Here is an 11,354-nt window from a genome sequence, read left to right on the forward strand (position 1 = left end):
ACAAAGTCACATTCTGTCACCCAGGCTGGAGTGCAGTGGCATGAGCATAGCTCATTGCACCTTAGACCTCCGTGGTTTCAGGCAATCCTTCCACCTCAGCCTCCTGAGTAGCTGGGAATACAGGTATACACCACAATGCCCAGCTAATTTTTGTACTTCTTGTAGAGACAGGGTTTCACCATGTTGCCCAGGCTGGTCTCAGACTCCTGGGCTCAAGTGATCCTCCCACCCTGGGCTTCCAGAGTGCTGGGATTATAGGTGTAAGCCACTGTGGTTGGCCCAAGAAAACTCTCTACTACTATTTTTACTCTTTATCCACTACACTCTGGGCTCCATCTCTATCACTCAGCTTAATGTTCTTCCAAAGGGGTCTTCAGGTACCTCCACATTGCCTGACTTGCTGGGTAACTTTTTAGTCCTTATTTTACCAAACTCCTTGGTACATCTGACATTGATGATCACTTCTTTCCCCAGAAAACTCTTGATAGATTCTGCTGGCTTCCATGATACTTTCCTATATAGAACCTAGCAATCAGTGGGAGGACCATGTCCAACATCCTTGTCTAGGATGAACAGTTACACTCAGAGTCCCTGGCTGGGCAGCCTCACATTCTCCTGAGTTGAGGGAAGCCAATCTGTAGCCAATTTGTGGAGGTCATGCTGTGTGGGGTGTGGGACGAGGCAGCCATGGGAAGTCTTGGCTTGAGGGCGTCAGGCCTGGCCTTCTTTATATCTGTGAGAGTGCTTTATCCTTATACTGTATTTACTGTTAAAGTTTCTGTTGGTTGTGATCAAAAGGAGGCTTGTCTAAGACAAACATCATACACTTTACAGTTTATCCTCTGAAATGTACATTTGTGGGTTTCCCTGGTCCTGAACCACACAGTTTCTTACTATAATTCTCTCTTGCTTTTTACTGAGAATAACTGTATCGATGTTATATCCACCTGACTTGGAGGCTCTGTTCACAAATGATCTGAATCACTTATTTGCAATTTTTGGGAGACCATGTGCCGATGAAACATAACTCAGTGTAGTGATCCAGGTAATTGGACAGAGATTAGGGACACTATTGCTATGGATTAGATTCCTCTGAATTTTACTTTTCTGACGCTTCTTTTTTTAAATTTTAGATAGGGTCTTGCTATGCTGTCCAGGCTGGTTTCAGACTCCTGGCCTTAAGCTATCCTCCTGCCTTGGAATTTCAAAGTGCTGGGATTCCAGGTTTGAGCCACTGCACCCGGCTGAGGCTTCCTAATTTATGATGGAATATATCTAATTGAAGAATGGAAATCATTCTCATATCCCTTAAAACAATCTATTTTGGTGATACAATTATTTATTATAATGTATGATAAATTCCTGGGCATTTGAAGCTCTCCATTCTCCTTTTGTCCACTATTGTGCTCAGCTGCCACCCACGGTTATTGCTGCGCCATCCTCTTTTCCTTATGCATCCGTGTGATTGTGCAGTGTGTACCATGCAAATACTTTTACTGTACATACATTCTTATACATTCCTCATCTCTCCATCAAGCCAGTCCTTCAAGACCCAGCTCAAGTTGCACCTCTTCCATGACACCTTGCTCAAGCGCCTCCAGTTACAATTCTTTTGATCTTCTTGGAATTCCTCTAGTCCAGTGGTTATCAACTGGGAGTGATTTTGTCCCCTAGGGTCATTTGGTAATATCTGGAGACGTGTTTGGTTGTCACAGCTGGGGTGGGAGCTGCTGACATTTAGTCAGTCAAGGATTGTAGCTAGACATCCTACAGTGCACACAACAGTCCCCGGCAGCAAAGAATTATTGGACCAACAGTGTCCCTAGTGTTGAGAAACCCTGAAGTGTAGCCTGACTTAGCATTCCCTATCATTTGATTACTCATGGTATAGAATCTTAGGGCTGGTGGGAACCTTTAGAAATTATCCTATCATCCTGGATTTTATAGGTTAGAAGACCAATGCAAAAGAACCTGCGGAGAGTCACAGAGTGAGTGAATCTTTAGCAGGGCTGTGTCCCCTGGCCCCTGGGCCGTTGGCCATTTCTATTCACTTATGCAGCTGTTTCCTTTCTCCCAGGTAGGTTTACAACTTTGAAAGCAAACTTAGAATCTTTTTCTTAAATTTGTAGCTACTCTCCCCTCCATCCCCTCACGCTCAGCCCAGTACTAGGAACACAGCACATATCTGTCGTCATATCTAAGTAGCCCCAGATTGTGTAAAATATCTTATTCCCATGCAGGCTTATTTTTTTAAAAAAGAAATGTAAGCTTATGTCCTGGATATAACCTCTCAAAAGGAGAGATGAGTACATTGAAATCACAGAAGAAATCCTACAGAGACCTTCTGCGGAAGCATGTCAACATTAATTAGAGTAACTACCAGCCAACTGAGTCTTACGCATTTAAATGATGGTGATGAAAATACCAGCTTAGCAGTTCAGAGGAAAACAGGAAAGGTTTCTACTAAGGGGAAATGATTAACTGAATCCTTACAGAGAGACTGAAAACAACACAAATCAGAAAGGACATCACATATTATACATTTGTAAATTTAATCCTATGCATTCTGACTTACAATCCATTCCCATCAATTAATAAATTATTCTCATTGAGGAAAAAATATGTAAGCAATTGTCAAAACAGAGTTCAAAAAAGCTAGATTAAACATACAATGAAGGAATATGGGGACAAGACTTTAGATTGCAACAGAGGAGCTGGTTGACTAGTGTTCTGCATTTCAGAGGCAGAATAGTGTAAGAGGAGTTGCAAGTGTGGGCCTGAGGGAGCTGATCCTGGATTTGCATCCTGGTGGTGCCAGGGAGTGGCATGTGACTCAGGTAAATGCCCTAATCCCTCAGCTTTGAAGCGAGGATTGTTAACAATGATTCCCTAAATATGAAATCGTTGTGAGGAATTGAAAGAATACAAAAAGAGTACTCATTGTAGGATTGGGCTAAATCTAAGGGCTGGATGAGAGTTATCATTATTAATTAATGACAGTTATTAAGAGTTATTAAAGCTCTACTTTTATTTCTTAAAAAAATGGAAATATCACTTAGTTTTAAAATTTCCATTTTATTTCCTTGGAGGAAATATGACATCCCCTTCATAATACAGAATATAACTTCCATTACACTGGAGTTCTTTTAAAATAAAACAGTGAATTTTTGGATATACATACATAGAAGCTATTTAAATTGTATGAATACATCTGTAGGATTAAGGATATGGAAAGTAATTTAAGCTTCATTTTCTTTCTTTCTTCTCTCCTTCTCTTCTTCTTCTTCACTTTTTTCCCTCTCTTCCTCCTACCCTTCCTTCATTCCTTTAACAAGACATACAAATGCATGTATATGGAGTATATAAAAGTTAGACATTTATAGAGAGTGTCAAGCAGGTGTTATGGAAAGTTTAGGAAGAGAAATTTCAGAGCCCTGGGTGTCAGGCAGATCACTTAGCCATCTCTCTTCCGTAAAACAAGAGGCCTGGTAGATAATGGGCAAGGTTTAAGTACTAGATTGCATTTTTTATATTTGAAGAGCCGTAATAGACATACAATTCCAATGTGTTGCTCAAAACAATCCTGTCTTTTTCATAGTAAGTTCAATCTGTGGGAAAAGAGTGAAACACGATTCAATTTTGAAATGACATTTTACATTTTGAATAGCTTTCTTGATTCAAGCATTTTCTTACATTCTAACTTACAAAAGCAGAACTGGCTTTGTAAGTGTGTGATCTGTGCAGGTCTGTGTGTTTAGGAGGGCTCCACAATTGATTCAATGTGTGTTGTTGCCATCTTGAAATTCTCAATGATTTTTGAAAAAAAGGCCCTGCCTTTTCATTTTGCAGTGTGCCCTGCAAATGATGTAGCTGGTTCTGGCTACAACTTTTAATTTATAGTTTAATTTCTAGGTCCAGGATTCTCTCCTTTTTTTTTAGTTAGAAACCCACATGCATCGGTTTCCTCTGCATCCATTCTCAGTGTTTATGTTGATACAAAGCTAGCAAAAGCTGCCTGCTAAGCCTGCCAGACTGCAGGATGCGCTGCCAACTGAGCGCAGGGCACACAGTGCCCTCCTTAGGCTTCAAAGGGCAGAGACTCCATCCTTCAGCCCCAGCCATCTGTACTGTAGTGGTCCGAGCTTCCGTCACTGGCAATTCCCACATCAACGCAATGTTTATAATAATAGTCAAGCAGACTGCGTGAAAGACTCGGTGAGAAAATAAATAGTCTTCTGAAAACCAGAGGCTATTAGTCACCTCAAGGATGAGACCCATTCTGTGAAAACCCACAGCCCCCACGCGCCCCTCTCCTTGCTGGTGTCGAGTGTTTGCTCAAGGCCTGCCCGCATTTTCTTCAAGCAAATGCTTGATGGCCCAGTAACAGGAGTCTCTACAGGGAGGCAAAAAGGAACTATTCAGAGAGAGTTTCTGAGGCCTATCAATGCTTGTGAAGATGATTCAATTTCAAAAAACACTTCTCACCTCTTAGCGTGTGCTGTCTGTCCTCCATCCGTGTGCTGAGGGCACAGCAGCCAGCAAACACAATGACAATGAGATAATTACAATTGATCATGGTGGCCCAGACATCGTGGGTTTACTCCCTGGCCTCTAATAGTCACCTCGCAGAGCTAATGTGAGGATGCGGAGATAAGAAGTGCCTGGGTACTGGAAGACCTACTTTGCATGAGTATGTGCAAGATGCAATACAGGCACACGATTTAAAAAAAAGGCAAGTTGGTCCTGAAAATGCATAGAGGTATTTTCCCCAATAGGAGCAGCTTAAATGCAAACAAAGGAAGAAATTTAAGTGATTTATCTTTTTTATTAAATTTCCAAACAACAACGTGACGTCCGGCCCAGTATTACTCCCTAGACCTGTAACCGAGGGGAATGCTAGCTGGATAGAGATGTCAACAACGAAAAAACACCGTCCTCACTCTAGTGCTGGCCGCTTCTGGCCGCCCAGTGCTTCTCTGGGCGCGCTCCCTCCTTTACTTCCCACGCCCGCCCAGTCCCAGCGCCAGAGGGAGGCTGCTCCCGGGCGACCCTTCCCTCGCCCCAGGCTCCCGCGTAATCGGGCCGGACTTGGGAAGGAAGCGGGCGTGGCTAGGAGAGGCGGGGCCGAGCCCCGGTGGGCGGGACGCTAGGGCGGAGCTATAACCTAACTGCGCCGTCGAGGCCGCTGCCGGGTTTGGAAAGGAAGCGGGAGCGGCAGGGAGAGGCGGGGTCAGGCTGAGGAGTGGGCGGGGTCAAGGGCGGGGCCATGGATGGGCCTCGTGCCTTCTTAGGCGGAGCCCGGGGCGCGGCAGGGAGAGGCGGGGCCGAGCCGAGTTGGGTGGGGCAGGGGGCGTGTGCACGGCCTAGCTGCGCCGCTGAGGCTGCCGCCGGATTTGGAAAGGAAGCAGGATTGGCAGGGAGAGGCGCAATGAGATTGAGGTGGGCGGGGCGTCAGGGGCGGAGCCATGAGTGGGCCTCGTGCCGGCTTAGGTGGAGCCCGGGGCTAGCGGAGAGAGGCGGGACCGAGCCAAAGTGGGTGTGGCGTGGGCGGGGAAGGGGGCGGAGCCGTAGCGGGGCGGGGTTCGCCGCTTCCTGGGGCCGAGCCCGGCCACTGGATCCGCCCGCCGGCTCTGGAGCGGCGCAGCCGGCCGGAGCGCGGGACGCGACGCCCTGGGAGAGGAGGACGAAACGACGCGGCGATGGCTCAGCGGGCACTCCCGGGGTCCGCCGCCCTCGCCGCTGCTGTCTTCGTGGGAGGCGCCGTGAGTTCGCCGCTGGTGGCTCCGGGTGAGTGCCCGGTCGGACCCGGGGCGCCGGTGCTGAGCCGGGTACCCGCAGCGCGAGAGGAAGCGAGGGGTCGGGACGGCAGCCCCGCGGCGCCCCGAGGTGCCCGCGTCCTGGCACAGCCGCGGGATCCCGGCGCTGAACAACTGGCTGTCCCGGGGCGGTCCGGGCAGGGCGCGGTGCGTGGCAATGGCTCCCGTCCCTCCCCTCCCGCCTTCCCTCCCCGGGCCTCCTCCGAGGACCTGTGTCCCCCCAGCCCTGAGCTGTGCGGGGCGTAGGCACCAGGCCTTCCTCGGGGGCGCGTTCTCCATGACCACGCGCCTCGGAACCCCGCGGACCCCTTTCCCGCCGCCCTTGTCCTCAAAGGCGCCTCAAGCCGAAGATCGTGACACAGAGCACCGGGTGCGCTCTCTGTGCCTCCCTCTCCCTTTAAAATACCTTAAAATATTCTAAAGCCTAGAGGACTATCTCTTTCCAAGTTTCTATTTATTATAGTGGCTGATAGATTCTTGCAAGCGGTCAAGGAGTCCACATTTCTTCCCATGTATCCTGGATAAATCAGGCTCGACAAAACGGAAGGCGTGTTGGTAAACTTAACATTTTTTTCTTTGTGTTGATTCTTGTCATCACGAAAGGAACCTTGTGTGGTCAGGGCAGGAAGCCACCAACAGAGATGCTAAAGTGTCATCAATGGTGCAGCAGCTTTTAATTGAAATCAATCTTAAGAGGAGGTGTAACTTTTATGGAAGTCCTATGTCCACTTTTGCTTTTATAATTACAGACACTAAGGATTCCTTACCACCGCTTCCCCTCTTAATGGCCACCTAACCACAGCAGTTTAAAAAAAAAACAAACAGGTATACTTACTTAGCCATTTAGGGTTACTACAGCCTGGAGTCTGACGTCAGCAAGCTCTTCCAAGCTTGACTTCAGGGGTATCTCCTCTTTAGGTCCAAATAATAAGTAACTGGAAGCCTTTTAACAGTGACTGTCTCCTCCATAAACATTCATAAACTCTTCCTCCTGAGAACATTTCAGTTGCTTACAACTTTTACACTGACTTAACACTTTGGCCTTCGCTTTTTCATAGAAACCAGAGCAGGTTAGGAAGGGAACAAGATGGATGGTATGTCTCATGAGTCTTTTGATGGATAGTATGTCTCCTGAGTGTTTTTAGCAGGCCCTTATTTCTGTTAGCCATCCACCCTGGGTAGATGGCAGCTAGTGACATGTTTTATTGGATGGGACAATTTGTGTGGTTATTTTTCGTTTTTGATACAGGGTCTCACTCTGTCATCCAGACTGGAGTGCAGTGGCACGATTTCGGCTCACTGCAACCTCCAGCTCTCTGGTTCAAGCGATTCTCCTACCTCAGCCTCCCAACCAGCTGGGATTACAGACATATGCCACCACGCCAGGCTAATTTTTGTATTTTTAGTGGAGACAAGATTTTGCCATGTTGATCAGGCTGGTCTCGAACTTCCAACCTCAGGTGATCCTCACACCTTGGCCTCCCAAAGTGGTGGGATTACAGGCATGAGCCACTGTGCCTGGCTGGTTCATTTTGATTTTTATCCTCTGTTTCATTGCTTGGACACATAGTCAGGATCCAGCTGGATGTGAGGTTGGAGACATTCCTTAGAGGGTTAGAGTCAGTTGCTCCAGAATTTGGGGAAGAGCTCAATCTGGGAGTAAAGTTGTTAAAAATTCAGCACATGATGCATGTAATAAGCCATCAGCAGGAGAAATCCATCCCTAGAGTGGGTGTGTGTTTTGTTTGACTTCTGAGCAACACCCAGGTCTCAGGACTGGAATGTGAAAGATGAAAGCTCTCATCTAATTGCATGAAAGCCTTTTTTTTTGTTTGTTTGTTTTTGATGGAAGTTAATGCAGAAGAAGAAACACGTGTCTAAAAAGGAACGGATGCAGAGCACAAATTTGCCAATGTCTTGAGGCCTGTGTAAAGAGAAGATGTTCTGACCAGCCAACATCTGATCCCCTTGGAACTAAAGATGATGTTAATATTTGTACATTGAGCATAGGGAAGTAGAGAGAAAGAAATGGGAAATAATGTTGAGTGCCTGCTGTGTGCTGGGCTTTGAGTTGAGTACTTACATGCATTTTAATTTTTTTAATTTTACAATTAAAAAAATTTTTTTTTTTTGAGACTGAGTCTCACTCTGTCTCTCAGGCTGGAGTGCAGTGGCATGATCTTGGCTCACTGCAACCTCCACCTCCAAGGTTCAAGTGATTCTCCTGCTTCAGCCTCCCAAGTAGCTGGGATTACAGGCGCCTGCCACCATGCCTGGCTAATTTTTGTATTTTTAGTAGAATCAGGATTTTACCATGTTGGCTATGCTGGTCTCGAACTCCTGACCTCAAGTGATCCGTTCTCCTTGGTTTTTCAAAGTGCTAGGATTACAGGCGTGGGCCACCGTGCCCAGCCTTCATATGCATTTTTCAACTCATTGCTCATAACCCTAGGCACTACTTATTCCCAGTAAGACAACGGAGGCAAGAGTGGTTAAACAGTTGGCTGAACATCACATAGGTACTATGCCAGTCAGCATTCAATCAGAGAAGAAGAACCAGTAGGTGTCTTTGTATGTGTGTACCTTTATATATATCTTTATCTGGGATAACCCAGACTGCTCGATTCCAAAGTTCATTCTCTTTCCACTGTATCCCACTGCTCTGCAGAGAAAAAATAGAATATGAGTCAACCTCAGCAATCTCACTGAGATTCCAAGATAGAGAGTTTAGAACATCATAAAATTGTAAGCATGTGGTTATTAGAAGTTGTTAAGTAGAGAAAAGAAGGACACATAGCTTCACCGTGGGCAGTGGCAATGCCTTTTTCACTTCTTAGTAGAAGAATCTCGTTAAACTTGGCTCTTAGCAGCAGCATTCGAAACTATATACCACAAGTGCTCAAAGGGATGATTTTCCACATTTTGGCTTATTTATGTCCTTAAGCTCTCTGATTACTCAACCTTTGGGCTTATTAGTTTCTCTCTCAGACAGTGGGCATGGCCCTTTAGTAAGTAGTGGGTGGAAGAGGTCCTGGGGCTGATGAGATGAGAAATACGTTGTCCTTGGGCTCTGGGCTTCCATCCAGCATTCTGACGCCTTTTCAGATGCTAAAGATAAGCTTTATTAAATTCTGGGTTATCCTTTAGCCAGGTAGCTGTGAAGCTGCACGGCCACATAATACATAGGGTTTGGAAAGTTTAGAAAAAGCACACCTTGGAGCTTGGGATTCCATGTCTAAATTTAATTTCAAAAGGAAATGAAAAATTTGAGAAGCCTCTGTCGATTCCCTGCCCCGACCCCCTCCAAAAAAGGAAATGAAATGAATCTCTTTGGAAGTTTGAATAGTTGAATTTGAATGTGAGAGACCAAAGCCCCAAGTGAAGAAACAACAAATTTTATTGTTTCTTTAAAAATAATTCTTTGACCCTAGTGTCGAAGTTTAATGACTTATTGGAACAATAGAGCAATGATTTAAAGCTGACAAAAAGAAAAAATTAAATTGTCATTATATAAACTATTAGGTTGAGTGGTTCCTAATAATTTATGACACTTCAGTGGTTGCAAAGATTTGGTGTGCTGCTGAAAGGTATATTATTAATTCTGGTGTGCTTTATAAAAACAAATTAGAATTTGGTATTAGTACACGGTAGACACTTTACTCTTTTAGGAAAAATGAATTCAGTGTTGTTTATTACCTGTTTTGTGGCAGGCAGTAGTCTAAGTACCCAAATCATTTCATTCTTACAATGAATTTCCTGTCAGTTATATACGTAATTTTATTTCTGTGTTTGTACATGAGGAAATTGGGCCTCCGAGAAATTGAAAAATCACTCATGTGTAACTTGGATTTTGGCATTGAGTCCATTGAGTCGGATCTATTTGATTGTGAAGTTTGTGCTTATTATTACTAAACTATTTTTTTGGGGAAGAAAATTCTTTTTATTCTAAGATGTTTATAAAGCATCACTAAGTTAACAAGGTCATGGCATGATATAGTAGAAAGAGCGCCACGCCTTAAGTCAGGGCCTTAGACTTGAAGTCAAAAATCAAAGGGAGACCCTGATGCCTGGAGTGTGTGGTTCTGTCCACCTCCATTTCCTCACCTGTAAAATGGGCATTGTACCAGTGCCTGTCTATCTGTCTTACTGGCTGCTCTGTTTTACTGAGCTATTGTCTGTGAAAGGTCTGGGTAAATGGCAGAGTGGCTTTTATCTTTTATCCTGTGTATCTTTAAAAAATAATAGTTTTTTTTTCTCTGAAATGCACATTAGACTTGATTTATATTATGTCATTTAAACTGTGTAATAAATGTGGACCACATATATTAAACGGTTTTCATTCTGGAGGTGGTGATAGCTTTGCAATGATAGGGACATTATAATTTCAAAAAACCCCAGAGTGACACCTCATATTAAGAGTTTGCTACTGTTGCATCGGAGTTAAGTAGGCACGCTGTCTTTTCCCATTTCCCTTTAGGGAAATACAGTGCCTTAGGTATTTTTGGAAAATTTCCCCAAAGATTTAAAGTTTGTGGGAGGAAGGGGCAAGGATCACCCTTGATCGCATTACTCCAAGGCACTGGCCATTGTTAGCATATTTCATTCTGGTCTTCTCTAAATGCATTTTTAACTTGGATAGGTTCATAATGCAATATAACTTTGTATCGTGACTTTTCACCTTATGTTACACATAAATGTTTCTCAATTTCCTTACACACTCAAAAAATGGCTGCCTAATGTTCCATTATATGGATTTGCTGTATTTTACTTTACTGTGGACTTATTTGGGAGATTTCACTTGCTAATTATTTTTAGGTGAGTTTTAAAACTCATTGTTTCAGTGAACACCTCTGTGCATGAAATTTTGCCTAAATATAAAAGGACTTCCACAGAAAATGGGTTCCTGAAAAGGCACTTTGAGGGTCAAAGATGTTCACATTTTTGAGGCCATTGATAACACCAGCGTTGATCTGAAGGTCAGCTCAGGTTGCATTCTCACAGCAATAGTGAAAAAGACTCTGGGAGGCTGAAGTAGGTGGATCACCTGAGGTCTGGAGTCCAGACCAGACTGGACAATCTGGTAAAACCCCTTCTCTACTGAAAAAATTAAAAAATTAGCCAGGTGTGGTGGCGTGTGCCTGTGGTCCCAGCTACCCAGGAGACTGAGGCAGGAGAATTGCTTGAACCTGAGAGGCAGAGGTTGCAGTGAGCCAGGATCACACCACTGCACTGTATTCTGGGCCACAGAGTGAGACTCTGTCTCAAAAAACAAAAAGACTCAATTTCATATTCTTGTTATTTTCCCAGAAAAACATATTGCTAATTTGTGAGGCAAAAATTGGTACTTTGACTGTTTTAATTTGCACATTGTTGATAGCTATCAAGTTGATTTTGTTTTCTTCTAGTTTTTGAGCCATTTGCATGTATGTAATCCTTTATGGACGATTCTGAAATGGAAAAAGCTCTGAAAACCTTCTTCTTGTAAGCTTTTGGTATACTCTGTAGGTTGTAAAACTTAACTTGAACTGATGTGAGGTG

The 11,354-nt window shown here is 44.4% G+C and overlaps 1 protein-coding gene across 1 annotated transcript in view; it reads left to right on the forward strand.

Annotated features, from left to right (window-relative positions):
* The first annotated feature begins 5,583 nt into the window (after nt 1–5,583).
* RELL1 (RELT like 1) overlaps nt 5,584–11,354 on the forward strand; it is a 72,847-nt gene continuing 67,076 nt past the window's right edge. Inside the window, exon 1 of the mRNA XM_017527300.2 lies at nt 5,584–5,787. Coding sequence (XP_017382789.1) covers nt 5,700–5,787 — 88 coding nt within the window. The 5' untranslated portion in view covers nt 5,584–5,699. The remainder of the gene's footprint in view (nt 5,788–11,354) is intronic.

This window comes from Cebus imitator, unplaced genomic scaffold (assembly GCF_001604975.1).
Source record: "Cebus imitator isolate Cc_AM_T3 unplaced genomic scaffold, Cebus_imitator-1.0 Scaffold47, whole genome shotgun sequence".
In the NCBI taxonomy this organism is placed as follows: domain Eukaryota; kingdom Metazoa; phylum Chordata; class Mammalia; order Primates; family Cebidae; genus Cebus; species Cebus imitator.